Source organism: Chrysemys picta, chromosome 2 (genome assembly GCF_011386835.1).
Source record: "Chrysemys picta bellii isolate R12L10 chromosome 2, ASM1138683v2, whole genome shotgun sequence".
In the NCBI taxonomy this organism is placed as follows: Eukaryota; Metazoa; Chordata; order Testudines; family Emydidae; genus Chrysemys; species Chrysemys picta.
In genome coordinates, this window is record NC_088792.1 from 253,025,536 (window position 1) to 253,053,192 (window position 27,657).

General features: G+C 39.9%; 1 protein-coding gene across 3 annotated transcripts; it reads right to left on the reverse strand.

The window, feature by feature from the left end:
* Positions 1-1,592: 1,592 nt before the first annotated feature.
* ANKRD46 (ankyrin repeat domain 46) lies at positions 1,593-27,657 on the reverse strand. Of its 3 annotated transcripts, XM_065582195.1 has the most exons (8): positions 27,538-27,577; positions 22,506-22,616; positions 20,491-20,582; positions 14,398-14,441; positions 13,519-13,619; positions 8,229-8,571; positions 6,724-6,882; positions 1,593-3,588 (listed from the first exon to the last, which is right to left on the reverse strand). In XM_065582195.1, exons 6-8 carry the CDS (start codon positions 8,537-8,539, stop codon positions 3,372-3,374), a joined length of 687 nt encoding a protein of 228 aa, XP_065438267.1. In that variant the 5' UTR covers positions 8,540-8,571; positions 13,519-13,619; positions 14,398-14,441; positions 20,491-20,582; positions 22,506-22,616; positions 27,538-27,577; the 3' UTR covers positions 1,593-3,371. The 3 variants fall into 3 exon arrangements, with proteins under 3 accessions (XP_065438267.1, XP_065438268.1, XP_065438266.1); XM_065582196.1 differs by lacking the exons at positions 20,491-20,582; positions 22,506-22,616 and having other exon boundaries at positions 1,593-1,972; positions 3,423-3,588; positions 27,538-27,657; XM_065582194.1 differs by lacking the exons at positions 20,491-20,582; positions 22,506-22,616 and having other exon boundaries at positions 27,538-27,657.

Genomic DNA, 27,657 nt, shown 5'->3' on the forward strand with positions numbered 1-27,657 from the left:
TAGGCTTCAGCTAACCTTCAGACAACCACCTGTAAACACATCTGATCACTACCTCTAAAATGCTTTCTTGTGCTTAATTTTTACTATTAACCTTAGCAGTTAATATTAATTTTAAACATATAACAGGGCAAACAACAGTATTAATCCCTGCACATGTTAGGCCTGTAGATGCCTTTGTCTGTAAACTATGCTTTCTAGACTTATTTTAAAGTATCTAATTTAATTTCTGGATAAATTACTGCCATCATTTGCACTTCTATAATGCCTTATGACCAATGATCTCAAAGCATCATTGACTAATTCACATACTGCACCACTGTAAGGCAAGTGCTATTCCCAATTTGTATGTGGGGAACAGCCAGAGAGAGGTTAACTGACTTGCGCCAGTACCGAACTGCAGTCAATAGCAGAGCCAGGAACAGTACCTAGATCTGAGTACCAGTACTTTAAGAACCAGACCATGCTCCCTCCCTCATATGAGCATCCCATGACAAAGCACCACAAAGTGCCAGATTACTTATAGTGCATCAACTAGAAAATGCATGATACTGGACTACTGTATACTGCCCAGAAACAGTACAGACAACAATTGACTCTGTCCCACAAAACAAAACTCCACCATAAGCCACTGAAAGCCTCCAGAATCACAGAATGCCTTTCTGGTATGATACTGGGCAAATTGCGTCACCTCTCTGTGCCTGTGTTTCCCCTCCCACTTTTCTCTCTATGTTGTCTATTTAGATTGGAAGCACTTCAAAGCAGGTACAGACTCTCATAGGGTGTCTGTACAGCACCTGGCACAATGGGGCCCCAATATCAGCCAGATCCTCTTGGCACTACAGTAATACCAGTAGATAATAAATCTTAGTGACATATATAAAATCCAGAGTGGACTTATGAAATGTCCAGATCCCTGGAACAACAGGTTCAAGTACAACAGGTTATACTTAACCTTCTCCCTTGCAAGGATGGAGAGCGGAGTTCCATGCAGTTTGCTGGGGTGGGGCAGGGTGGGGGGGGGAAAGAAGAGTCTGGGGTCTCTTCTTTTGAATGGACCCCAGAAACTGAAGTCCTGCATGGCATGTGGACATAGTAAAGATACAACTGCCCTCTTCATTGAAGGGGTTTGCTCTTGGGCACTTAGGCAAAACTTCTCCTCCCCATTCTCTCTGCCCAGAGCTGTCCTGTCTGATTCCATCTACCCCACAGATGGCTAAATTTCAGTGGTGTTCAGTATATATTGAGGTTCAAGGAGTCCTTTGGATTCCTTTGGGATGAAAGTGGCTATATTAGACACTAGAGAAATAAACAACTGACCAAACCACCACCAGTAAGAGGGAAAAAAAACACGCAAGCCCAAACAATAATCATTCTCCAACACCATATATGTTAAAGCTAGATTTTTCTAAAGTGGGAGGCCTCCAGCCCTGCACCATCACAAAACCCTCATGCCTCAACCCTTAACATCCTCTTTTTTAATACACATTGTTTCAATGTGGTCAGTGCAAAATGGAAAAGAAATTAACACCGAATCACTAAAATGAAATAAAATATTTAGTTCTGTTCTAAAACAGTAATAAAATAAACTTGTCTACTTATACATCTTTATTTATGGCATTCATCCACATTCAAAATACATTTACAAATTATACAGAGAGTGCATAATGCAAAATTTCATTATTTAATATAAGACAGGGTGTTCTTAACAGAAATGGACTTACCTACACAAGTAAATGTAGTTTATATATAATAGCTTATGTTTCTCTATTCATAAACACATAAACGACAAATTAAACTGTTTAGAAGAGAAGCTCATTTTGTTGGTTTTTGGAGACTTCCTTCTTTGCTGCATTTGTACCATCTGGGAGAATAGCTTCTAAGAATTCTTCAGAAACAATTTAGAATGAACGCTTCTGTGAAGCCTATCCCAACATCACAAAGACAAGATGCCTCCTCAGTCAATGACCACAAACTAGAGACAACAAATATATATTAACACAATAATAAGATGTATGTATATCCACTATCATTTACTGTAATTTCTAACTTTTTAAGTGTTCAGTTTATTTTGCAATGATTTAGGATCATTTTAATAAAACAAATCCTTTTGCTGTTTTATTAACGTTTGCTGAATTCACTTAGGTTGGGATTGTCAAAGCAACCTAAGGGAGTTAGGTACCTAACTGCCATGGAAATTGAGTGGGAGTTGGGCACCTTTGACAATCACAACCTTACTGCATATTTACCCAGTCTCCATAAAAGAGTATTAAATCATCAGGTATTATAACTTCAGATTAACTCTGGGCCAGATTTCAATTTACATAATATTCCCAAATATGAAGACACCCAGTGCAACATTGCATTATGTTAACTCAGAAAGTGCCTCATCAGCTTTTGAGTGTCATTTGAAAATAGTTGAAACTGATAGCAATATTACCAAAAATATATCCCAATTAAACCCTTGCACAAAACTGCAAATGAAATGAACATATTGTTTTCTGTAGTTTCTGTGAAAACACTCAGTTATCCTGTATGACACGTTTCACAGCAACACAGAAAAAATGTTTAAATCGCTTTTCATCTAGGTTACAAAGAAAATGTTTCCTTAAAGGTATTTCAAATGAAAAAGTTGCATTTTGAAGTCAAATGCTTAAAGATGTTTGCGTCCAAAAGCACTACAGACAATTTCACTTCAAAGGATTTATTCTCGCACAAATTTTACCACCACCACACTAACTGGAAAAAAACCCTATGTTATATTAAGCCAATACATAAATACAAGGATGTCAAAGAAAGTTTAACGAAGTTATAAAATTTGAAATGTTTCTCATTCTTTAAATGCATATGTAGTTTCTAACCATACACATGAACATGTTGAGTGCACTAAGAAAATGGCACATTTACAGTATTGTATGATGTAAATATCAGAATAGATTAAAATTATTCCAGTTCAATCTAGGTAGCTTTTTATAAGAATACTCCTCCTCAAAAGCTGAAGCATAGGGAAAGTAGGTTTTTTTTTTTTTTTTTTTAAATAATGGAAAACAAGATGATTTGGTCCTGTAGCAGGACACATTTTTACATGCTCAAGGATTTGCTATTTATTTATGAAGGGCCTTTTATGATCACCACATTTGATCAATAAAGACTGCTATCTATAAGTTTTGATTAGAAGTCAAGACATGTCAGAGGTAGCCTAGGAATTCTTTAGAATTTGGTAGTGTTGGCAGAAGTTAATGCAGCTCTCTTCCAAAAGGGTTAGCAGTACATATAAAAGACAAACAGTATATACAGCTGCACCAAGAATTATAAGAAGCTCAAAACAAAGATTAGAACTCAGGAAAAGAACGTTGTGCCTCTTTTCATTTGCTTTAATGCACCAATTCAGGCTGATTTTCCACAAAAGGAAGCACCCCACTAACGTAGTATGCGATTCCGAGAGAGAGAAGGGCAATGACAATGATCAGGAGTAGCACCCTCCAGAAGCCCAGGTCCTCCACAAACTCTTGCCATGTTGTGCGGAAGCTGGAAAGAACCCCTTCACCTTGCTGCAGGTTCGGATTCAGGAGGGAATGGCTTTCCATTGCACTGTGAAGGATTAAAGTTATAAACACATCAAGTAAAAGAATGCATCCTTAAGTATAAGAGTAAACCTGCTAATACAACTAAAATATTCAAATTTAAACATTTTCAGATTTACAGTACTTACTCATGATCTCAAAACAGCATATAAGAAAAGGACCCTCCCCTGACCCTACCAAATCAACATACAGTAGTTGACAAGCAATCCTTTGAGACAGATGATTTTATAATCTATCTTTTCAAAGAATCTTTGATTTGGGTACAGAGAAGTATTTAGAAAAATAAGCAAATGTATTTCCTTGGCTGATGTATGAAGAAACCAGGGCTTTGGAGCTGTGCTCCGGCTCCGCTCCAGCTCCAGGCAAAAACCTGCAGCTTCACTGCTCTGGAGCTGCTCTGCGCTCCAGCTCCGGCTCCGCTCCAAAGCCCTGGAAGGAACCACACAAACAGCAAAAGAACTGACTAAAGTCTTGATCACACACTTATGCAGGTCTGTAATTTTACTCATTTGAGTAGTCCCACCACTTCCCAGATGAGCAAAGTTACGTATGAGCATAAGCATTTGCAGAATCAGGCTCTTACTGTGTATCGAGAGAAACAATCAAACTAGCTATGTAGACAGTGATGTTAAGGCATAAAATATACTGAGCAAAAACAGATTCCCCCTCCCCCAATATCTCTTCAATTACAGTAATCGTAGGCGTATCCTGTAATAATAATAGGAGCAAAATATTTCAGATAAAAGTAAATTGTGAGTTAACACTATCCGTTTAAATGCTCTTGCTTCTGATATGACTAAAGATGCCAGTAACACATGCCTAGAAGGAAGATTCATTTGTAAACCTTTTTTCTAAAAATACACTCCTGATTAACATTGATGTTATTCTTGTGACATTTTTCCTCATTATGAAGTACAACTACTGAATAATAATTAGACAAAGCTCCAGTAATTTACTGAACTATTACTGTGTCGTGTGCAGAAAATTTCAGGCATTTCCAGTAAAGTGCTTTGTGTTTTTTGGTTTTTAAATATTTACTTGGCTGCGAAGCTATGGTGGTTTGCCCATAACTACAGGAGTTAGTCATCTTCCCTGCTTATTATCATTTCCTAACAAAGTGAGAGGGTTTATTAGAAGACATCTGTTGGCATAGAATAGATCTGCTCACTACTTAAGCACCAACTAGTTAATACATAATCACTCCAGGGGTTAAATAAAGGTACGCTGCAATCTGGGGGGGAAAAAAAAGAGGTCATATGTTCATTGTTAAGAAAACTACCACAATAAAACCAAAGGTTCTCACTCATCTCAAAGACGACCCCTATGGCATTTTCTATTGCAACCAAATTAAAAGCAACAGTAATAAAGCAGCAATTGCCTCTATAAAACTATTCTGGAAAAATCTGTAAGTGACAAATCCTTAAATGTTCATTTTGCTTCTAACAAAACCATTCAATGTTGCTTCCTGTTATAGTGAAAGGTCACTAGGTCTATGCATACAAGCAGATTCTCTATGTGAAAATAGAGAGGGAGTGTTCTGCGCAGACATAGCACAATATGATACCACACGGGGGAGAGAAGGAAAAGAGAAGAAATCTGATTTGGGAACCTAGTTTTGTTTTGTACTTTGCTCATGAGTCAGAAGCAAGTGAGTGTAATGAGGAGGAGGTGGCATTAAACTCATCCAGGAAGGGAGCGAACACTTTTGCACTATCTCTAGAAACTTCTCCTGTCAGTTCAAAAGTGAAGTTCAGGATCTCCAGAGGGAACAGCAATTATCCTCGCTTGGCTTCATGCATAGTGGGAATGAGGGAGGAGAGAAACAAGTAGGGATTCTATTCTGAGAGTCTCTAGAATCAGGAAATAATACCAAGAGGTAGGAGTGAAACTAGAGGTCTGAAAAGCCAACCCCCAAATAGTGCTCTTACAAGGACACAAATTATTTAATTACAAAGCACATGTCCATTCATTTGCTTCTAATGCTGTCTGGATCTATTTTTATTATACAAAGTTATCTTACAAAAGGAGATACTTCAGATATTTTAAACTAGCTCACAAACAAACTGGGAGTAAACTGTAAATCTGTAATTTCAAAAGACAAGTTATAGGTTTCCCTGCCAAATCAAACAAGAGAACATTAATGATGGTCACAAAAGGGAAAGGAAGTTACAGGTTTTAAAGGGACATTATCAGTTCAAATTCACAGCTAAATCCAAGCCCCATTAAAGTTAATGGTAAAACTCCCATAAGAAACATAGGACTTGCCATACTGGATCAGAATGTGATCTGTCTAGTCCAGTGTCCTGTCTGTAACAGTGGCCAGCACTAGATGCTTCAGAGGAAGATGCAAGAAACCCCAGAACAGGCAGATGTGAGATAATCTCTCCTCCACATTAGGTCTCTCCCTAATTGTTAGAGATTAGTTTAACCCCTGACTCATGAGATTAACATTTCTTCCAAAATTTTTAGCAGTAATTGTTCTAACTCTGGATATTCATCTTATCCATATAAATGTCCAATCCCTTTTAGAATCTTGTAAAATTTTAATGATATAAAATGTAAACTGAGTAGGCTTGTTTTTAACATATGGGGTAACACATGTTTGGGCTCAGGCTGGAGCTCAGGCTCTGGGACCCTGTGAGGGAAAAAGTCCCAAAGCTCAGGCTCCAGCCCGAATGTCTACACTGCAGTTAAACAGCCTCTTAGCCCCAGCCCCGGGAGCCCAAGTCAGCTGGCATGGGCCAGTTGCAGGCGTCTAATTGCAGTATAGACATACACTTAGTTTCTAGAGCAGAACACTGCAGGATATTGCTTATAACCAGTTTCTAGTGAATTTCATTTTCAGATTATCTTGCACCAGTAAAATGGTACAATATTTGGGTTGTAAACCCTGTAGTGGAATACTTAGCTGTTATAAAAACGTCTTTCACTAGAAATTAAAAAAACAAAACAAAACAAAAAAACCACTTTTCTATTGAACTTAGTTTTTATTAAAGATAATTTTTATAAATCTTTTGTTCCATTTTGAGGAACAAACATGTCAACTCATGTATCTAGCAGAAAACAATATGGATTTACCAACAAAGATATACTTTACACACATGGTTTTATTTTTTTCTAGTAAACATCTGTCTTGTAATACCTTTCACTTTCTGCAGTCTGCATGGTTTCCATCTTAGAGGGAGCTCCTCTGTTAAATCCTTTCACCTCCTGCTCCTCCAAAGACTCCAGCAATCGAATTACATCCTTATTTACTCCTCTTCGTTTTGCCAGAACAAGTGGTGTTGCTCCTTGGTGATTGCTAAAATAGTCCCCCCAAGAAAGTGGATGGGGGAAGATAAATTATAAAATGAGAATTCTAAGATAGGATGAATCTGCATAAGTATGCAATGTAAAATGTACTGACCAATAAGTATTTAGGACCAGTCTCTAGCTACACAAGATAGTAAACTATTCTTAGTTATAAAAAGTCCAAGAATAAAAGACAACTGTATGAAAAATTAAGTACAGTTTATTTTTAAAGCACACAACCCTATAATATTTTACTCTTGGTACAAAGTCAAAAATCCTAGTACAATGGGGTCTTATCCTGATTGTAGCCTTTGGATGCTCCTGCAACAAAAATAAACAAACTAACAACATATTTATATCAGTGTATAAGGCTTTGTATGATTACTGCTTGAAATCTAAGTTTCTTCATAGCTCCTTACTATATAAGAGTCTCAGAATATTAAGCAATAAATGAAACACAGGATGGGTAAATCCTCCTACCGTACCTTTGAAAAAACCGAACCAAGTAGGAGTACATTTGTTGCCTTCATATTAGAGGCTGCCAGCAAACAGGTGTTTGGGATAAAGGGAGGAAGGGAAAAAACACAATGACCCTGGGCTGGCCAATAATTAATATTGCTGATATGAGGAGATCATGGGCAGCTCCAATAATCAAAGATGACCAGAAGGCCCAACGGCCTAAACTTATTGCCTATTTTCCTCTGCTGGGATGCATGTGCAGAAAGTTCTGAGAACAAGGTGACCCTGGCTAACCTAATTGTACTCAATAAAATAGCTAGTTATTTGGTATTCTGAGTGCTTGTGTCTGGACACTAGCATCTGACAGCTGCTGGGAGCTAGGAAGAAAGAATATACAATATTGAAAAGAAGGATTGGCTTTGAGGAAGGGGGAGCACTGAAAGGCAGCACGGTCTCCCAAAGAGTATGGGAGAACTGATACACATTTACTGTATTTTCTTTATTTATTACAGTAGTCAATTAAAGCATTAAGACTGTGGTACAGAAAATTCGAAAAAAAAAAAACACCCATCACTCTAAATTATTCTGTGATGCCATCCACCCCCTCTTGGCTGTCTGGCCAAACCAGGATAGCAGAGCCATCAGCTAGTGAGAGACAGTGGCTATGCCAGCCAAGCCCAACAGCTCCTGCTTCTATTGCCTTTCATGATGTTCATGATCAGTTAGGAGTGGGCCCATGCATTTGTTTTTCTTTTTTTTCATAACTGGCATTTAAAAAAATTGAATTTCACTAAATTTACCATTAAAGCATTTGTATCAGGCAACATATTTGTACAAAATACTCCTGAGAGAGACTAATATACTATAAAGTGGTCAAAAAAGAGATTACAAACTTACCAAATATCAATTTTGAGTCCATTAGAGACTAGGAACTGGATAGTATCCACATGCCCACACAGGTGAAGGGCTGTGTTACCTTGGTAATCGGTGGCCAGTAGATCAGCACCAAATTTGTGCAACAGCTGACAGATGTCTACATTTCCTCTGGCTGCTGCAAGGTGCAGACCAGTTCGGCCACGACTGTCACGAATATTTGGGTCAAACCCACTCTCCAGCAGCCGCTTGGAATAGTTAAAATCCCCATCAATGCATGCCTGCAACAGGGGCACATTTGTCTGGGAAGAATCATTTACAAAAACATAGGACATTGTTCCACTTCTGTCTGAAGTATGTGGCAAACCTGCAGTTAAAAATGAGATGAAATGGTGAAGTGAAGTAAATAAATACAATGCAAACACCTCACAAATGCTTTCTCAAATAAAAATGCAAAGTAGTTTATGAATATATCTCTGAAATCACTGTATATTGCATATTATTTTAATATGCTGCAGTCTTTTCTGATACATAGAGAACGCTCCTTTTAATCCTGTTCACACCTGCTGGAACAGAAATGGATAGCCTTGTTACTTCAGAGGATTGCACTAGAGCACCACCATGAATGCAAGGCACTAGGTAAACCCCACAGAGGGAGAGATCACGCTCTGTAGATTTTATATTAAAAAGAAAACTTTGATAGGTCCAGCCTGTGAGCTAATTCTATTTAGAAAGAGGGGAGGGGGAAGAAGAGTCATCTTTTATAACTCAGATTACAGGACTGAACAAACACACTGGGCTCTCAAAGTAATCAATCAGAGTTTTCACGTACTATAAATAAAGTCACTAATGGGATTTCCTCTCTCATTTATCTGTTCCTTATTTACATCTGAACTTCAATACACAGCTGCTGAAAAATTCATTGTTACTGTGAGCATTACCTCCTTCACTGTCTACAGGAAATTACATTTTTCAGCCACCTCTGCAGAACATTTTTATACAGCACCATAGGTGGGCATAGTGTTTCACAAGCAACTATAAAGATAAGGTGCCTGCCTTGAGGAAGTTAACTTAGACAAAGGACGAATGATAGAATTTTTAGACCATGTGAAGACAACAATGGTAAATCAAAGGAGGGTCTAGAACTGTTGTGGGTGCAATTTCCATATCAGGACCCCATCCAGCAAAGCAAGGGAATAGTCCCAAAGGTTTTAAAAGATAAACATGTACTTTGTTGTTTTGGTCTAAAAGTGCAAGGTAGAAATTGGTTGCACCACAGATTTCTTGCTAATTATTATTTGATTAAATATGATTCAACTGACTAACTAGAGATAATAGGTATTGTGAAAGAAGTGAGTTTTTTAAAGACAGATTTGGATGGGGAGAGAGTGAATAAGTGACTCTCAAGACCAAGTAAGGTTGTTCCATGCATAAGGGACAGTGGGGAAGAGGCATGAAGACAAAAATGAGAGAAGAGGAAGAGAATGGTTACTCAGGAGGAGTCACTGGTGCAGAGTGCATGAGAGGGGAAGATAAGTAGTTATGATGGCTGGTAGGGACTATACAGGGCCTTGCAGGAGAGGACCAGATGGCTGAACTAGATGTGGAAGACAATGAGTAGCCAGTAAAGAGCTTTGAACATAGGAGTGACGTAGTCCAGGTGGTGGGCAGGGAAAATGATTTTACCAGATGAATTCTGAATAGACTGGAGTGAGGAAAGAATCACGAAGTCAGAGAGGAGGCGTTAAAATAACAGGGCTGAAAGAGGACCTAGACTTTGATTAGAATTTTTCTGGTGGAAATGGAAAAGAAATTATGAATCTTGGATACTTAGTACTCCATGCTCATGACAATTCTCTAGCAGATTATAACCAGGATTCTGATTAGCTAGCTGAATCTTTTTGATAGGATACTTAAGTACTTTAATTCTCTTGCCTATATAAGGCATCCTCCAATCCTAGTGCACTCATTTGGCTGGAAGAATGGAAATATGGCCAGCAGCCAAAGAATTAGATGTAAGACTTCTCTTGCTTTTGGGGAGTTTACACTGTTCATGCTTTATAACTCTTCCCTAGTGTTTCAGATTAATCATTTTCCAATACCTACACTACAGACACCTTGGTTTTGAATGCTGTTCTGATTAAGAGACTATAACATTTTAGAGTAGCAGCCGTGTTAGTCTGTATCCGCAAACATTTTAGTCTATTCAAATTAACAAGTATTATTTACAGCTCACGAGTTAGCAGAATTTGTCCAAATGAGAAATGCCATCAGAATGCATGTATCAACACTATTTAATTTGTCGGGGCAAGAGACAAAGCTGACTTTTCTTATCTCAGATTTGGAAGAGGAACAGATGGGGAATAACTTTCTGGCCCTGAATAGCTACATAAAGAATGACTTAATTCAGCACCTCTGCAGAATACGTTCTTTTTAGTCTGCAAGTAATATTTATGTAGGAGATAATTTACTGCTTACTTGAAAGCACTCTCTTCCACAATCATCTCCAACAACAGAAAGCCATAAGATAATTCATACAATAGTGTTTCCCTTTAGGGCACTAACTACTTCCATTTTATCCAGATATGGACAGAGCAACTGAAAGAACACAGAATCTATCTCAGGGGCGGGCAAACCTTTTGGCCTGAGGACCACATCGGGTATCCAAAATTGTATGGAGGGCCAGTTAGGGGAGGCTGTGCCTCCACAAACAACCAGGCCTGGCCCAGCCCCCGCTCCCTATCGACCCCCCCGCTTCTCACCCCCTGATGGTCCCCCTGGGACTCCTGCCCTATCCACCGCTCCCTGTCCACTGACCACCCGCAGACCCCTCACCCCTGACTGCCCTCCACCGCCCCATCCAACCCCTCCTCTCATTCCTGACTGCCCCCATTCAACACCCCTGTTCCCTGCCCTCTGATCTCCCCGACCCCTATCCACACCCCCGCCCCCTGACCATCACCCCAAACTCCCCCGCCCTCTATCTAACCTCGCCTGCTCCCTTACTGCACTGCCTGGAGTACCGTGGCTGGTGGCGCTACAGCTGCGCCACCCAGAGCACCACGACAGGCAGCCGTGCCGCCCGGCTGGAGCAAGCCACGCCACCGCACAGCACAGAGCACCGGGTCAGGCTGGCTCTGCAGCTGCGCAGCCCGGCAAGAGCTCACTGCCCAGAGCATTGCGCCAGCAGTGCCCTGAGCTGAGGTTGCGGGGGTGGGGGAACAGCAGGGGAGAGGCCGGGGCTAGCCTCCCAGGCCAGGAGCTCAGGGGCTGGGCAGGAGGGTCCCATGGGCCCATAGCTTGCCCACCTCTGATCTATCTGGTACTTTCAACTGAAATGCTACAAGAATTCTGGTGGGTTGCATGGCTAGGACTCCTCAGCTACAGGATGGATAAAAAAAAAAAATCAATGATTTTGTTTTATTTAAATAGGATTTTTTTGATAAAATGCTTTTTAAGGAAAAAGCCTATCTAAAGATAGTTTTAATTACGACACATTATAGCTCAAAGATATCTCATCACAGAATAGGGATTATAAATTCTAATTCTATAGCATGAGACAATATATTCATGTAATGTTTCAGAAAAGTTTTGTAAATGCGTTCCAATAGTTCATGGATTAGGGCCCCAATTTTATGGGGCTCCAGGGTCTTCTGTATAGATTATTTAGGTTAATCTTTCTATCTACCCAATGGGACTCACTGCTCAGTCTAGAAGATACTATCAGAGATGCTTAGTTTTGCAGTTCTCAAACTGTGGATTTGTGTCTCCAGAGATAACATGCTTGTTAACAGAAAAAATGTTTTTAAATAAATTAAATAAATAATAAACAGAGATGAGAAATAACAGACCTCAATCCTATTGTTCCTCTGCAAATTTGTGTACACAGAGTCAATCCCTTACTGCTGTCTAAAAGTGCAAAATTTCAAAAAGTTCAATGAATAGAAGATTGTAGGGGGCGGAATAGATCTGGACAAAGAGAAGAAGTCTGGAGAAGGGAGGGACAGGCAGTAGAAACAAAAGTGAAACTGTTTGAGCAGCATATGCCAGAAGTCTTGAGGTCTTTCTGAGTGCAGTCTTCATTGATTTGAGATCTACCATACCATTCTCTCACTAGAAGGGAAAACCTATAATGGCAGCAGGCTGTAAAGGAGACCCAGTTTGGGAATAAGAACCATTCAAGAAATATCTGTTTGCTGATGATGTTTTAAAGACAGTCACACCAGTGAACTGGTGGAAGTCACTTAAGCACTTGGATTCGGAGACTGTTGAAGTGATAATCTCACTTTTAACAGCAGTAGCTTCTTCTGCCAGTGTAGAAAGAATATTTTCTTCCTTTGGACTAATTCATTCCAAATTGAGAAGTCGTTTGGGACCTGAAAAAGCAGGAAAGCTTGTTTTTCTTTTCCAGATTACGAACAAATAGGAAAATGAAGGTGAAGAGGACTGAGGTAGCTGCAGAAGCCAATATTTTAAGTTTCTCATGTTGACCAGGCTGACACAGTCAATTTAGTTTTTTTTTTTTTTAAATTCATTTAATTATTTTAGTTAAAAACAATTTTAACAAAAAAAACCTGGTTTTTAAAAATCTTGAATGTTTAACTAAACTCAAAAATTCATATGCTTGTTTTGTTAAAATATTATATGTTTGCTGTTGAAGAAAAAAAATCCAGAATATATAACGTTGTTGTTTTAGTTAAATAAAACAATTTAAATGTCTGTCTGGTGATGTTCTCCTCCCAATACAGCATGGCAAGAAAATCCCCCAAATATTAATGATTAACCTGTTGAATTGGAGATAGTTCACCTCCCAATGACTTCATAAATATCTGCTTCAATTACCTTTGGTAAATGAAATAACCAAACAATCATTCATTTTCCGATATAACTATAAAACTAATCTGAAAAGTTTTCAAAATAAATCACTTTAAAAATGTATAGGGTGTACCTTCTAAAAAAGAAACCTACATCTATCTCTGAGTTGTGAAGAATACGTATTAAGGTTATAACAACCAACAAGAATGCACTTTTATGTAGAAATCCATGATTAAATCGTGTCTTCCTAACTAGTGATTTAAATCATGATTTAAAAAATCAAATCGACCCTGTACAGCAATCTAAATTTTCTTGCCTATTTCCCTTCCAAAACTGAAGTGGCACAACTGTATCTTCTTCAACCCTAACCTTCCCCACAAGCTGACAGGCTCAATCTCCAAAAGATGCAATTTTCACATTAGAACTCTGTACTAGATATACCTTAAATCATTTTAAAATCTTCAAGTAGCACAAACATACCAACAGTATAAAAACTCACTTGTTCTTAAGAAAATAAGATGTTGCCTTCAGATGTTGCAGGACACTGGTGGGATCCTTAAACTTGTTTAATAAAATGTCTTGTAGTGTATCAGCGCAAATCTGTAACAAACAGACTATTCCATTAGAAGAACAGTACAGAACTTCCTGAAAAAAATTGTGTGTTCTGTGTATTTGTTTGTACATCTGGTAAATCCTCCTAGAGTTCTCCAGGTACTTCACATGCAAATCTTAATAAACAACTAAATGGCCAGAAAAAACTCACTGGACTAAGTATGCCAAGGTGGTTGTGGTGTGTAGATGTGTGAAGAAGCAGCTGTTTACCATGGAGCAGGATTTGAAGTATTCTGGTTTAGAACTGATACTAACTAGAACCTGCAGAGACATGCACACTGAAAGGCAGAGGATTTAGAATAACCCCTTAGTGCTCCACAGTAAGTAAATAAAAACAAGCAAAAATAAATCCCACTTGCCATTGTTTGAGGATTATGGATCATGCAACTGGCATATTCCAGGCCACAAAACATAATTCCAATATTCCAACATGCAGGCTACCAACCTCTGCCAGTAGTTCTACCTTGTGACAAAGGTAGAACAGTCTCTCCCAAAATTACCAGTCCCCTAATGTCAGAAATGTTAAACAAAAAATACACTAATGTCTTGAACTGCATCTGGTTTAGTGAAGTTTTCTGCCACCAAAATACAGTACAGTTATGATGGTTTATTTGTTCAGATACCTTTGATAACTTTGGATAAATAAACTGTGGATTTAGCGCTCTGATCAGAAGTTGTAACCTTATGCAGGACATCTGCCAAAAGGGTTACTTCTGCCATGACCAGTACTTGTTAAAAGGATTAGAAGAAATATTGAGGTACTCACCAATCTCCTTAAATGGTTTCAGAATGGTGAATTTGATGGCAGCTCTAAATATAAGCGAAACACAGCGTCATCTATCAGTCACCACAAATGTATGAGACAAACTAAAAAGGAAGGTATGTACTATAGTGTTGAGCAGCAGACATACTGTAAAACAAGCATTCTGAATATTTGTGAGAATTACCATTGTTGCACCTGGAACAAAACACATGTAATTTGATTCAGTGAATTACTCGTTCCAAAAATGTGGCACTATTTATTGAAAAATGTATCTTCTAATAGACAAGCAGTATACTTGTATAAAAAAAAGTACGGTTGTTGTCATTTTGTTGCAGTAATATGAAATGACTATTTTTAAATAATCAATTAAAGATCATTTTAAGTGAGAAAAGGTGTTAAGAGGACGTCAATTTATTCTAAGTTTATGCAATACATACAGATTGAACACAGAAGTGTGATCACAGAGTATATTTGTACTATTAATGGGAATTATGCAATAAATTGCTTCTTCAGTGCCACAGGAGTGGGAATATCACACTAAGAGGAAGAATCTAATGAAACTATTCTGTTTTCAAGAGGAATCATAGGGGAAATGATTAGATGGTCGTAAAAGTTATTTACGTTTATTTATGAGAAGCCTGACGTCTTTAATTTGCTTGTAATTCTGCTAATAAGTCAAGCTTTTTTCTCTTACATTTTTTGTGCCCATTTAGACAAGAAACTGCAGAAGCATCAGGGGAGGAATTCTCTTTAGCAAGTAAAATCACACTACTAGCCACAATTTGTCAAATCTTAAACAGCTTGTAAGTTTGGAATTTACCAACTCTGAGTCATTTTATTTTGCAGCAAGTGGATGTTTTCCTCTTTGTATTTCTCAATATGTAACAATCAAAGTAAAACAGCTACCACTCAGTACCATGAAGATACAAAGATATGGCTGGATCATTGATGAGACAGGATTACTCATGGGTACAGGTTCTCCCTCATATGCATCAAACATATTAGTTATGATCAGGGATCCTAGAAATCCATTTGCCACAGAAAAATGCAGAATTTGCATTTTTCAAGAATCTTTAGTTTTTACATTTTGTGAAAAAATAAAAACATATATTAACTACATTTTACTGAAAGTACCAGTGTCACTTACTCAGTGCGCACAACCTTCTCCTCTTGTTGTTGATTTTTGAATGCACTTTAAATTTACATACAGTAGAACCCCGTTTATCCAAGCCTCCATTACCCGGCTCTACGTGTTAACCGAACCACCAGCCGCCCGGGTCTGACAGCGGCAGGGCTTGGGCGATCAGCTCCAGGCAGCTGGTGGTTTGGTTAACACGGAGAGCTAGATAATGGAGGCTTGGATAAATGGTGTTCTAATGTATACCAATAAAACATTGTGTTCAACAGATAGCTATACATATTGTGGCTAGGGAAACTGAAGTTCAACATCCATTCTATTTGCACAGATTTTTATGGGGGTTTTAATCAGAGAACGTTGGATTTTTTAAAATCACAAAAAACTAGGATCCCTAGTTATGATTGGCCAAAACCCTTTGTCACCCAGTCAGGGCCACCCATAATGTATCAGTACTGACAGGCTGTGGGGGAAAAAAAAAAACCTAGGAACACTCATGCCATCTCTCAGAAAATGAATGAGAGTAACCATTACTACCTTTGCCCTTTAAAAAAATCGATCAAAAGGATGCAATGACATGTTACCAGTGAATGAGACTTCCTGTCATTAATGACTAATTCTGACTACCAGAGCCAAAATGCCAGTGAGTTACCACTGGTGATATTCTGACTAGCAGCAATGGGATATTTAGAATATGTCAACAAGTCAATGCACTGTGATGGAGAATATGGAGAGGTTAATGTAAGAGGTACACAGTTTACACATAAGCTCTACATTCATCAACTCCTTAATTGCATATAATCTTCCACCCTTTGTCATACACTTTTAGAGTATTTAATTGATACGGGCTTGTATAGCCTCTCCTTTTTTAAAGTAACAAAGCATCCATCTTAAGCAGTTTGCCCACATCCTCTGAAAGTGAGGTTTCCTGTTCAACTGGGATTGCATGTAAAAATACAGTGAGACAAGAATAAGCCCTATTTACATGTGCATGCAAGATAAAAACAAAACTAAAATGATGTAATTTTATCCATGAGAGAAAAACACACTCTCTAAGTACTTGTATGACTCCTCCTCCCTCACTGCTGTATACGAGTACCTCTCAAGTATTTAAAAATAGAAACAAATAGCTCCCTCTCCCCCTTCCTTCCTAGCATGTAGGAGAAATTACTCAGTTAGTTTACAGGATGTGTTTGTGTGTGGATTTCATTGGTATGTGGAAATTGAGGGAAAGTTAAGTTGAATCAATAAGTTTTGCATTTAGTTCTGAAAATGCTACGGTCTATAGTCATTTTTGCTTAGGGAGAGAATTCCATAGTTTACATTCAGCTCCTTTGAAAGATCTGTATCCTGCACTCACTCTCCCCCTCCCCCACTGGATTACAGTTTCATGGTTCCAGTGAAACGGAACTGTTGTGGAAGCAACCTCTCAGGTAGCCAGAACCAATCCCATGGAGGGCTCTGAACACCTCTCAAATTCAGAGTTCACAATATACAGATCTACACTTCACTAGCCTACATCACTTGGCATTTCCCCTCCTCCTGCCTTTAGCTATTTTCCCAAGAGTTTCACTTTCCATGGTGTTGGCACACTGTATCCAGGGGCCATAGAGATAACAATTTTTAATGGCCTATCATTTTGTGTTTTCTCAGATGGGATGTATGAGTTGGTGGCAGTGCAAAAGCAGCACTACCTGTCATTTGCTGCACACTAAGGAGACTTAAGTGTTGAATCCCTTCCACTAACTGGGACCTGAAAATCCAGTTTTAGATCTGGAATCTTCCAGTCAGCAAGATACCAGGGTTGGAGGTAATAATTCCCATTTTCCTTCAACAATATTAAACAGGGGTGTGTGAGATTTATAGCTATACTATCCTGACTTTAATAATAACTTTGGCATATAATATTACCCAGCTCTCATATATAGGGTGACCAGATAGCATATATAGGGTGACCAGATAGCAACTGTGAAAAAACAGGACGGGGGGTGGGGGGTAATAGGCGCCTATATAAGAAAAAGTCCCAAAAAACGGGACTGTCCCTTTAAAAATGGGACATCTGATCACCCTACTCATATAGCACTTTTCATCTATAGATTGCAAAGTGCTTTACAAAGGAGGTAAGAATAATTACCTCATGTGAGTAAACAGAGGAACAGCGAGTGGATGTATCTTAGCCAAGCTCACTCAGCATGTCAATTAGTGGCAGAGCCAGGGACAGAACCAGATTTCTTATTTCTATCCACTGCTCTATCCACTAGAGGACACTGCCTCCCAGTACAGTATAACGAATGTGCTGTACCCCCACCCCCCACCCCAAAACGAAACTTTTGGATCTTGCTCTGTTGCAAAAAAGAATGTTACGTTACACCACAGCTTTACTGATGAGGGGATTCACAAACATTTCCCCTACCAACCACATATATGCAAATCAGTTGCATCAAAGTATTTTTACAGACAGAATTTGTTTCAGAATATTTCACTATTTAATAGATGCCTTTAAAAACCCTTTCTGAACCTTGCCCATTTTTATACTTTGGCTAGGGAGCGTTCAGTGAGGAGCATAATTTACAGTGATGTTGAACGTACCTATTCAAATTACTTGCAGACTTAATTCACTGCAATTGTCTCACGCAATGCAAACACAATAACTGAAGGAAACTGAATATATATATTTAATCTCAATATAGAAATTGAAACAATATTTGCTGCCTAATGCCATAAGTTCTAATACTTCCGTCTTTATGGGAAGTTACTGAATCACACTCTTCATAGTATAAATATCTTCCTGCTCAGAAACCTTCGTGCACATTCTCTTTCCACTGGTATACTGCAGGAATGCTAAACAACAAGGACTTCCAGTAGTTACTTCAAGGTCAGTGCAACATTTTTTGTTTAAAAGCTACTGATGATTATTTTTAGCTCTTGGTGATACATTTCAGTTTGAATTTGCTGCAGCTCCTAAAAGATTCTTATGCAATAGGAGACAAGTGCCAGTGAACAACTGTCCATCAGCAATCAATTCTTTAATAAGTGAATTATTCTCAAATTGCTGTTTGTATGTGGATGAATGGTGCCACCATGCGACCTGCTGAATTCACATTCAGCTGCAGCAAACAGCATATAACCCCTCAATATTTCTTATTACTTGTTTCTGTGGCTGTTGTTTTCTTGAAAGAAAACTTGCAAGTAAGAGTTTAAATTATTAGGGGGACAAAAGGGGATCCTGAAATCCAAACTAACTTGAAAAAGCTAGAGATAAGTTTTGCAGCACAGTTACTAAACTCTGTCCCATCTAACTGTTTACCACTAAAAATAGAGTGTATTGTCCATGAACTTTGGTCCTAAAACATCTCTCATCACTTATGAGAAAGATGGTTATCCTGTCTGGTCTTTGATCCCTATTCTACTGATATTAGAGGCTTGGACTTGGGCCATGGGTCTCGAGATAAGATCATTTTCCTTCAAACCACCAAGATTACTTCTGTCTATTTACAGAAGAACAGTTCACGTTCTGTCAACAGCTTCAATACCTTGAGGTTACTAAAATGGAGAGACTTACTGCCTTTCAGGGACATAGAACTGAGTGTCATGGGTACGTCTGGCATAGTGTTATTCAGCAAATTAAAATACACACATTATAAACCAGTCAGCCACATGAACTTTATATTAATATACTAACTTTTTCTTCCCTTTTTTGTCTATCACTTGACATATTCTATCTAAGGTTACGCCTTGTGTTGCATGTCTCTTTGAAAATTGTGCTTACATTTTTCTAGGTTAAATCTCCTACCCATACATTTAACCTCCGTGGGCTCCTTCATAAGGTTTCAGTAGGGTAACCATACGTTCTGTTTTGGCCAGGACAGTCCCTTTTTTAACCCCTGTCCCGGCTGTCCTGACTTTTTCAGAAGAAGTGGGTCAAATGCCCACTTTTGTCAAAAAAAGGGGATGCAGAGGAACATGTGGAGGAGCCGGGGTGGGGGGGAGCAGTGATGCCAGGCTCATGCAGGCTCTCAGCGGCGAGCAGGCAGGGCTTGGGCGAGCAGGGACGCCAGCCCCATCCAGGGAGTGGGAAGCAGGGCTCGTATGAGCAGCTCAGGCCAGCCCTGCACGGGGAAGGCGCGGATGAGCGGCTTGGGCTAGCCTAACGCAGTGACCCATTTTCCCTTTGGGAAATATGGTCACCCAAGGTTTCAGTGTTCTCACTCACTAGCATTTACAACATTCAGTCCCATATAATGGCTAACAAACAGAGTTAGGTCAGCTTAGGGGAACTCTAGGTTAGCAGAGCCATCTTAATTTTGTGCACTATACATCTATAGTGTATGCTATTCAGTAAAAACTTTTAAAATATTAAAAACACATTGCTATGCTTGTTCACAATCGGTCCTTATTGCTAATATGCTTATTTGCCAATACTGGAGGTTGTGAAATTGACACCATCAGATTTATGGCTCTTACTATGCAACAGGACAGACACACACATGATCACTTATTAGACTTCTGACAGTGGAATCAGTTTATCATAGCTAAATATGTGATGGATTGAAATAGGACATCTGTTAAGAAGTTGGTAAGTCTCTGTCAGTAAAATGTTATTTAAAATACTTTCACCACATCACCTTATGCAAGGACAGGCCACATCATGTGGCATGAAATGATGCAATGGCACAACATTTTTAGGCTACATCTCTAACGAGTACATACTGATGCTAAGCACTGATCCCTTCTTGTGTCAAATTTTTAAAAATAGTAGCTAAACTCATAAAGCAATAACCTGGTATTTAATTTCCCTTTTCCTGATGTCAGTAATGATGATTGTTGAAGAAATGTAAATGTCTTCTTCATTCAGTATTATTTTTGGTGTTTTTGTATTTTTCTAGAAAAATCAGTAAAGAAAAAAATTAAAAGCTAAAACAAAAAAAACAATTCCTGTTCTTCAGGCTAGAGAGACTCACCCATAACCTGTTCAACAGGATTATAAATACAGCTATTTGCCCAAGTTTTGCATCTTAACTGCTTCCAAAAGAATCACCCATCCAGGAAGTTGCTATGGAACACAAAACAAAAACAAAAGTTTCCAGTCATCAGGTTACAGCAGGAGCACTCTGTATACACAGACCTTAACTAAACTGTTCACTGTGTACTTTAATTTCTGCTAACTAAACTGCCTCCTCAAAAGCTGTGCAAACCATGGATCCCAAAATTTGAGACAATTGTTTCAATTACTTTGGTTTTCATCAGAGAGTGGCTGTTGCCCTCAGTTCTCCTACCACAACCATCAATCCTACCTCTTCTGCCTAACACACTGCTTGTATACACAGGGAAACTGACCAACACAGACACTGCTTTAGCTATGTCGTTATAACTCCCCCATGTGGACATTAGTCTAGAATAATTACTTGCTACAGCTAGGCTGGTCTTTTCCCCCCCATGTAAACAAGCAAACAGTTCCTATTGGAGTCTGCCAACATTGCTTCTAGAAGGATTAGTTTGTGGGGGAGGGAGAGTGAATCAGCAGATAGGAAGGATCACGAGACACCTGAGCATACTTCCAGACTTGCTGGCCCAGGAATGAGGAGACTGAGTTGAAGGTCCACATCTCTGATGCCCACATAGTAGAGCACTGCATCACTTCTAGACTACTGTGCTATCCCATTACTTTTTAAAATAAACTTAATGATTCTAAAGTTTAAATAAAACTGTAGGCAATTCATTTTTGTTTCCTTGTATTTATAGTTTATAACTCAGAGAAAGTGCCAAGCTGACTGAATTAAAACTAAAATCTACTTGTCCTCAAAACAGAAACAAGGCCAATTGCAGTAACAACTTCCCCACTCAACAGTGTGCCTCAACTCTGAGGCTAGGTCTACACTACCCGCCTGAATCGGCGGGTAGAAATCGACCTCTCGGGGATCGATTTATCGCGTCCCGTTGGGACGCGACAATCGATCCCCTAATCGACGCTCTTACTCCACCAGCGGAGGTGGGAGTAAGCGCCGTCGACAGGAAGCCGCGGAGGTCGATTTTGCCGCGGTCCTCACAGCGGGGTAAGTCGGCCGCGGTATGTCGAATTCAGCTACGCTATTCACGTAGCTGAATTTGCGTATCTTAAATCGACTCCCCCCTGTAGTGTAGATGTAGCCTGAGTCAGGAGAGACAACCTGTGGGGATGAATAGACATTCAATCCTTAAAAAGTGACAAAGAGTCCTTAGCCGCTCTGCTGAGATTGCCAGTTACATGCATTTATACCCCATAGTATCAGAGTCACAACAAGCGTGCCAATTAGTATGAGTTGTCATGATGGTTTTTGTGATGAGATACCCAGAACTCAAAAAGTTTACCAGACATCTAAGAGCCAAAGGTAAATCAAAAAGACAAAGGGGTGGCCTTACTAATAAAATCGAAGGGCAGGGCTCTGGTAAGAAGCCCAGATGCTAGTGAGGGTGCAGGGATTTCTAACAAGGTATTCCATCTTTTATAATCATCTGCTGACTAGGAGGTATCTGATAAATCTAAAGTTCCACCCTCTACATGCTGGAAGTTTGAAGGAATTTTGTCTCCGTCCCTGAAGAACCTCTGGGTCTATCAGAAGGGATCTCTGCTATTCAACCCTTGCTTTTTTTTTTTTTTTGCTTTCTCTGTCCTTGTGTGTCTCTGGTGATGATATAGTTTTTTCAGGCAGGAGAAATATGAATTTGACATGATTCTTGAGAGCTACACTGTGTTTACAAGATTTTGAATAGTAACAATGAAACTGACCAGTCTTTTAATTCTATTCTGCTGCTTGGTAAATTTGTGAAAACTCAGGAAAACAACACTGTGCATCAATCAGCTCACATTCAGTTCACATTTGGATGGTTATGTTCACAACAGTAAGAGGTAGAAAATTCTTCTTTTTTTTTTTTTTTTAAATAAAGAAATAAATAAAGAAATTCTGGAAAAACTGATACCTTTGGGCCCCACACTCACCAGCAAAAATGTCCCACTTGCCAATGGATTGTGAATGCCTTGACTTTCAAATGTTTGTATTCATGATGGATTTTTAAAACACAAATGACACGATTGTATCCTAAGTTGCATCTATTAAAAAGCCAAATAAAAATGTAAACTATTATTTTAAAGTCAGAGCCTTTCTGGAATGGCCTCACTATTCTTTACTAAACTGAAGTCATACTTTCTTCCATGGGAGTAAGAATATTTAATAAAAGAATTCAATTATACTTAAAAGTGAGCTGCAAGTTGTTTAATCAAAACTCACTCAACCAGTAATGAACCCAATGGCCACATAATAGGGGCACTTACCATATTATTTTAAAGTTAACATTTTTCTCTCTAAAAAGTAAATTCTCCTGTGCATTCATTTGGCTTGCAGTTTTCATTATTTAGTTTTGTTTTGTTTTTTCTATCTAGTTATTCAACACATTCAGTAAGTTACATAAAAATCAAAGGTTCAGAAAGGACAGCAAATCCTGGCAAAACAAAAACACTAATCAAACTGCAGTATCTGCTGATGTGCAGTGTCTGCTGCTATCAAAGCACTTCTGCCACAATACCAAAAAGGTCAGGCAATTGATGATGGTGAGACCAACAGGCAAATGGGGATAACTGATATTTTACCTGATCTTAAAAATAACTTTAAAAGCTAGCATTTGTAAAAAATATATATATTTGATTGTGTCCTTCTCCCACCATATTTCATATGCAATTTGTCTTCTTAGGCCAGACCCTGCCAACACTTACACACATGTTTAACTGTGCACATGAGTAGTCCTACTGACATAAAAGCGTAAAGTTAAGCACTTACACAAATATATGCAAGATTGGGGTCTTGGACTGTAAGATTTTCAGGACAGGAACTGATATAAATAGCAGTTGCATCAGAAAAATTAAGCTTTAAAACTAATTAGAGAACACTAAAATTGTAATTGTCACATTTTGCAAAACTAAAGCTTTCTTCAAATATCTTTTTTCTTTCAATTCCATTATAGCATTACTTGGTCTTATTTTATGTAGATGTTTAATACCAAGTGACACTTCTCCAAAGCTAATTATTATTTAAAAAAAACACTTGTTTTTTTCCAATGAAGGCTAGTGCCCAAAAGAATGAACAGCAATACCCAGATTTCCTAAAAATGCCTTGAGAGGCAATTCACAACACCATGAGGAAGAGTGGTCAGAAACTGTACCAAAAAAATAAATAAAGGGTCAAAGCACTTAGAGCTATTGTGACCACATACAGTCACATTGCAATGTTATTAAGAATGTCAGTTGCTGCAATTTTTCCTTCAGATTCTTTACTATACATTTTAGAGCCTTCCCATAGTATCTCTTTTCCTTCCTATTGTGTTAGCCTCTTTTCTGTCTTTCAGGCTAAAGAGCAGTGCTCATAGTAAGCATTACTTATAAACTTTTATTTGATCCTTCTTGGCGCTGCTGAACAAAAATATTAGACTTTCTCACAACTTGTTTTGATATATTACTAGTCCCTCACAATCCACACAAGGTTTTAGAAAATGTTGGAAGACAAGCTGCCAAAATATTCTAGTGAATAAAAATAGCATTAAATGGTAGGAAAACAACCCAAAACAAAATGCAGCCACGTTGTTTATTTTGGTATTAAAATATTTAAAAGGTGGAAAGCAGCTTTCAAGGAAAGAAATGGAAAAAAAGAAACTACAGTGAACTCCCACTGTGAGAGATTTCGGGCTTGTCTACATGGGGAAATTATCCCAGAATAAGAAAGGGCGTGCATTTAAAGCACAATAGCTATTCTGGAATAACTCTCCGTATGAACATTCTTATACTGGAATAAGTATCCATACTGGGTCCTATTGCAGAATAACTTATTCTGGCCCACTTCCCTGTATAGACAACTCCTTAGTGATGTGAGGATAGTGCTCAAAGCTATTAAAATCAGTGGGGCAGAATCTCCATTGCTCTTGAGCTACAATTGCCAGAAGGTAGCTCTAAATTACGCTCAAATGCAACAGTCCTCTAGGAGCTGCTCCAAAGCCAAGAATAGCCTTAACTATACAGTGTACTCTGGCCCCATCTGCTGCACTGGGGGCTGTGAGGAGGGAGCAACATAACTCTATTCTGGCAGTTCTATGGCACTGAAGAAAAAACCTTACACCAGGAGTATTCTCTGGTGGCTGGAGCTGCCCTTTATGTTGCTCTGGCAGTGTAAAAGGGCTGCAGAATACAACAGAATTTAGCCCACTGAATTCACAAGTAAAAGACTTCTTCAGTCATCTAATCATTCCTCTGCCAGTGCAGGACTGTTCCCTACTGTATGTATTAGATTATCAGATTAAAAACTATTTTAAAATCTATGCCTGTATTGCTAATATCATTTTAGGCTATTACAAAAATTAAAATTCAAACCTTTCACCATTGGTGTGGTTGGTTTTCTCCCCCAATACACCTTTCTCTTTAACTCACAAAGTGAGTGTCCAGGCAGTTTCATTTTTTGATGCTCATGCACTAGCATGATTCTATAATATTTGAGTTGCAAACACTGCACTACTTTCATAGCTTATTAAAAATACAGAACATACAGCACTGTTAATAAAACTTAAGAACATAAGAATGGCCCTACTGGGTCAGACCAAAGGTCCAGCTAGCCCAGTATCCTGTCTTCCGACAGGGGCCAGTGCCAGGTGCCCCAGAGGGAATGAACAAAACAGGTAATCATCAAGTGATCCATCCCCTGTTGCTCATTCTCAGCTTCTGGCAAACAGAGGCTAGGGACACCATTCCAAACTTACTGGTTTGTAATTTAAAAACAACAAAGCACAGAACTAAAACTAAATTATAAGGTTTGGACTACACCACAGATTTATGTCAGTATAACTACATCGCTCAGGGGTGTGGAAAATCCACACCCGTGAGCAACAGTTATACCTAGAGCCCTGAAAATTTGCTGATACCCACTTTATATCGGCGGATATCTGCATCTGTTTGCGGCTCACGGATGGATGTGGATCCAAATTTTATATCTAGAGCTCTGCAAATCTGCAGATATCCACTTTATACCTGCATTCGCAGGTATCTGCAGACCATGTTTGCGGATCGGATTCGGATACAAATTTTGTATCTGTGCAAGGCTCTAGTTATACCGACCGACCTCCTGGTGGAGACAACCCTATGTCGATGGGAGGTCTTCTCCTGTTGACATAGTTACTGCCTCTTGAGGTGGAATACCTATGCCCATGGGAATGTAAGTAGCATCTTCATTAAGCGCTACAGCTGCGCTGCAACAGTGCTGTATGTGTAGACAAGCCCTTAGTATGTAACAACTGAACCCCAACCTCGACTGGGGCTTCTGGATGCTACCACAGTACAAATCTTAAATGGCAGTACCTTTTAAAATGAGATGTCTACCATTTCTTTTCAAAGACTATTTCAGTCTAACAGATCACCTCACTGTTAGAAAGAACAGGAGTACTTGTGGCACCTGAGAGACTAACAAATTTATTAGAGCATAAGCTTTCGTGGACTACAGCCCACTTCTTCGGATGCGTTTTTCCTGATAGACAACATTTTCTTAATTCTACCCCATTATACTTAGTTCCCTTTTTGTTCTGCCAAAATGTAACTCCTCTGCCTCCTTAGGCCAGGTCTACACTACCCCCTAATTCGAACTAAGGTACGCAACTTCAGCTACGTGAATAACGTAGCTGAAGTTCGAAGTACCTTAGTTTGAACTTACCTTGGTCCACACTCGGCAGGCAGGCTCCCCCGTCGACTCCGCGGTACTCCTCTCGCCGAGCTGGAGTACCGCAGTCGACGGCGAGCACTTCCGGGTTCGACTTATCACGTCCAGACTAGACGCGATAAGTCGAACCCAGAAGTTCGATCGCTCGCCGCCGAACTACCGGGTAAGTGTAGCCAAGGCCTTACTGTTTTTTACATGCTTAATGTTCTTGTACATGCTTACATCTCTCACACTCCTTTTAGGCATTTAGTCAAGCTGTACATATTTATAGATTTGCTCGTCTTTCTTTGTAAGTCAAAGTTAGACTGCAAGGTAGGGAATTTTTTTTTCCTCACTCACTTTCCTTCTCTTACTTCTCGTTTTCCCATCCCTTCATCATTTCAAAGGGCCCCTCCCATGCCTTCACAGTGACATTTCAAGTATTTGTAGACAGGCTATGCAGAGTTAGCTATTTTTAGTCTTCTCACATCTTCATGACAATTTTGTGGATAGTGTCCAATTTGTCAGGGAGGTGCTAAAAACTAGAGTCCGTTATACCCCTGCGTTAGGTGGCTCAACACAGCATTAATTCTGTGCTACCACATCACATTGGGAACCGGCCTAGTTGCCTAGCCAGTATCACAGCTGTTTTTCAACATTACTCGGAATGCACAACCCCCCTCCTCCTCCCCTGTACCTGGGATTAGTTTGGACTACACTATTTATACATTATCGCTTGTACTGGACCAGGGTGGGCACGGGGCTTTACACAAGCCATCGCTTAGACAGGCTTTGCCACAAGGCGATTACCAGCTAAGGGGCAGGCACAATCCGAGCCCTGAAAGCAGCAGGGCGGGAGGGTTTCTGGCCGGCATCTCCTGTAACTCCGCTAGCCTGGCCCTGGATGGGAATTGTCGGCACTGCCTCGCGGAGAGCACCGCTCTGCGGGCCTGTGTTACGCAGCGGGCTAGGCCCGGCATCCAGGACAGGCCCTGCCCTGCCGTCTCCCCCCGCTGGGTTGGGGGTGGCAGCTCCGCAGCAGCGAGCGGTGCCGGGTCCCAGTCTCGGCGCGCCGGGGTCAGGCTGCCCACCCGGTGCGCAGCCAGGGGGGCGGCGCCTGCCAGGCCCGGCTGCCCCGCGTCGTAGCCTCCCCCGCGGCCAGGTGCGGGTTCTGCGCCCTTCGGCCGCCCCCGCGGCTGGGCACTCAGCAGGGAGCGGGCCCCGCGCCAGATCCCCTCCCGCAAGCCTTGCCTGGCTCCGACCCCCCGCCCCGGGCCCAGCTCCTGCCGCTGCCCGTCCCGGTACCTGAGTCCCGCAGCGCCGCGCTGGCCTGCTTCTTGGGACGCACACGGAGCCGGGCCGGGCCGGGCCGGAGGCCGCGCCACCTGCTGGTCGGAGGCCGCCTAGCACAGCTCACGGGGCTCC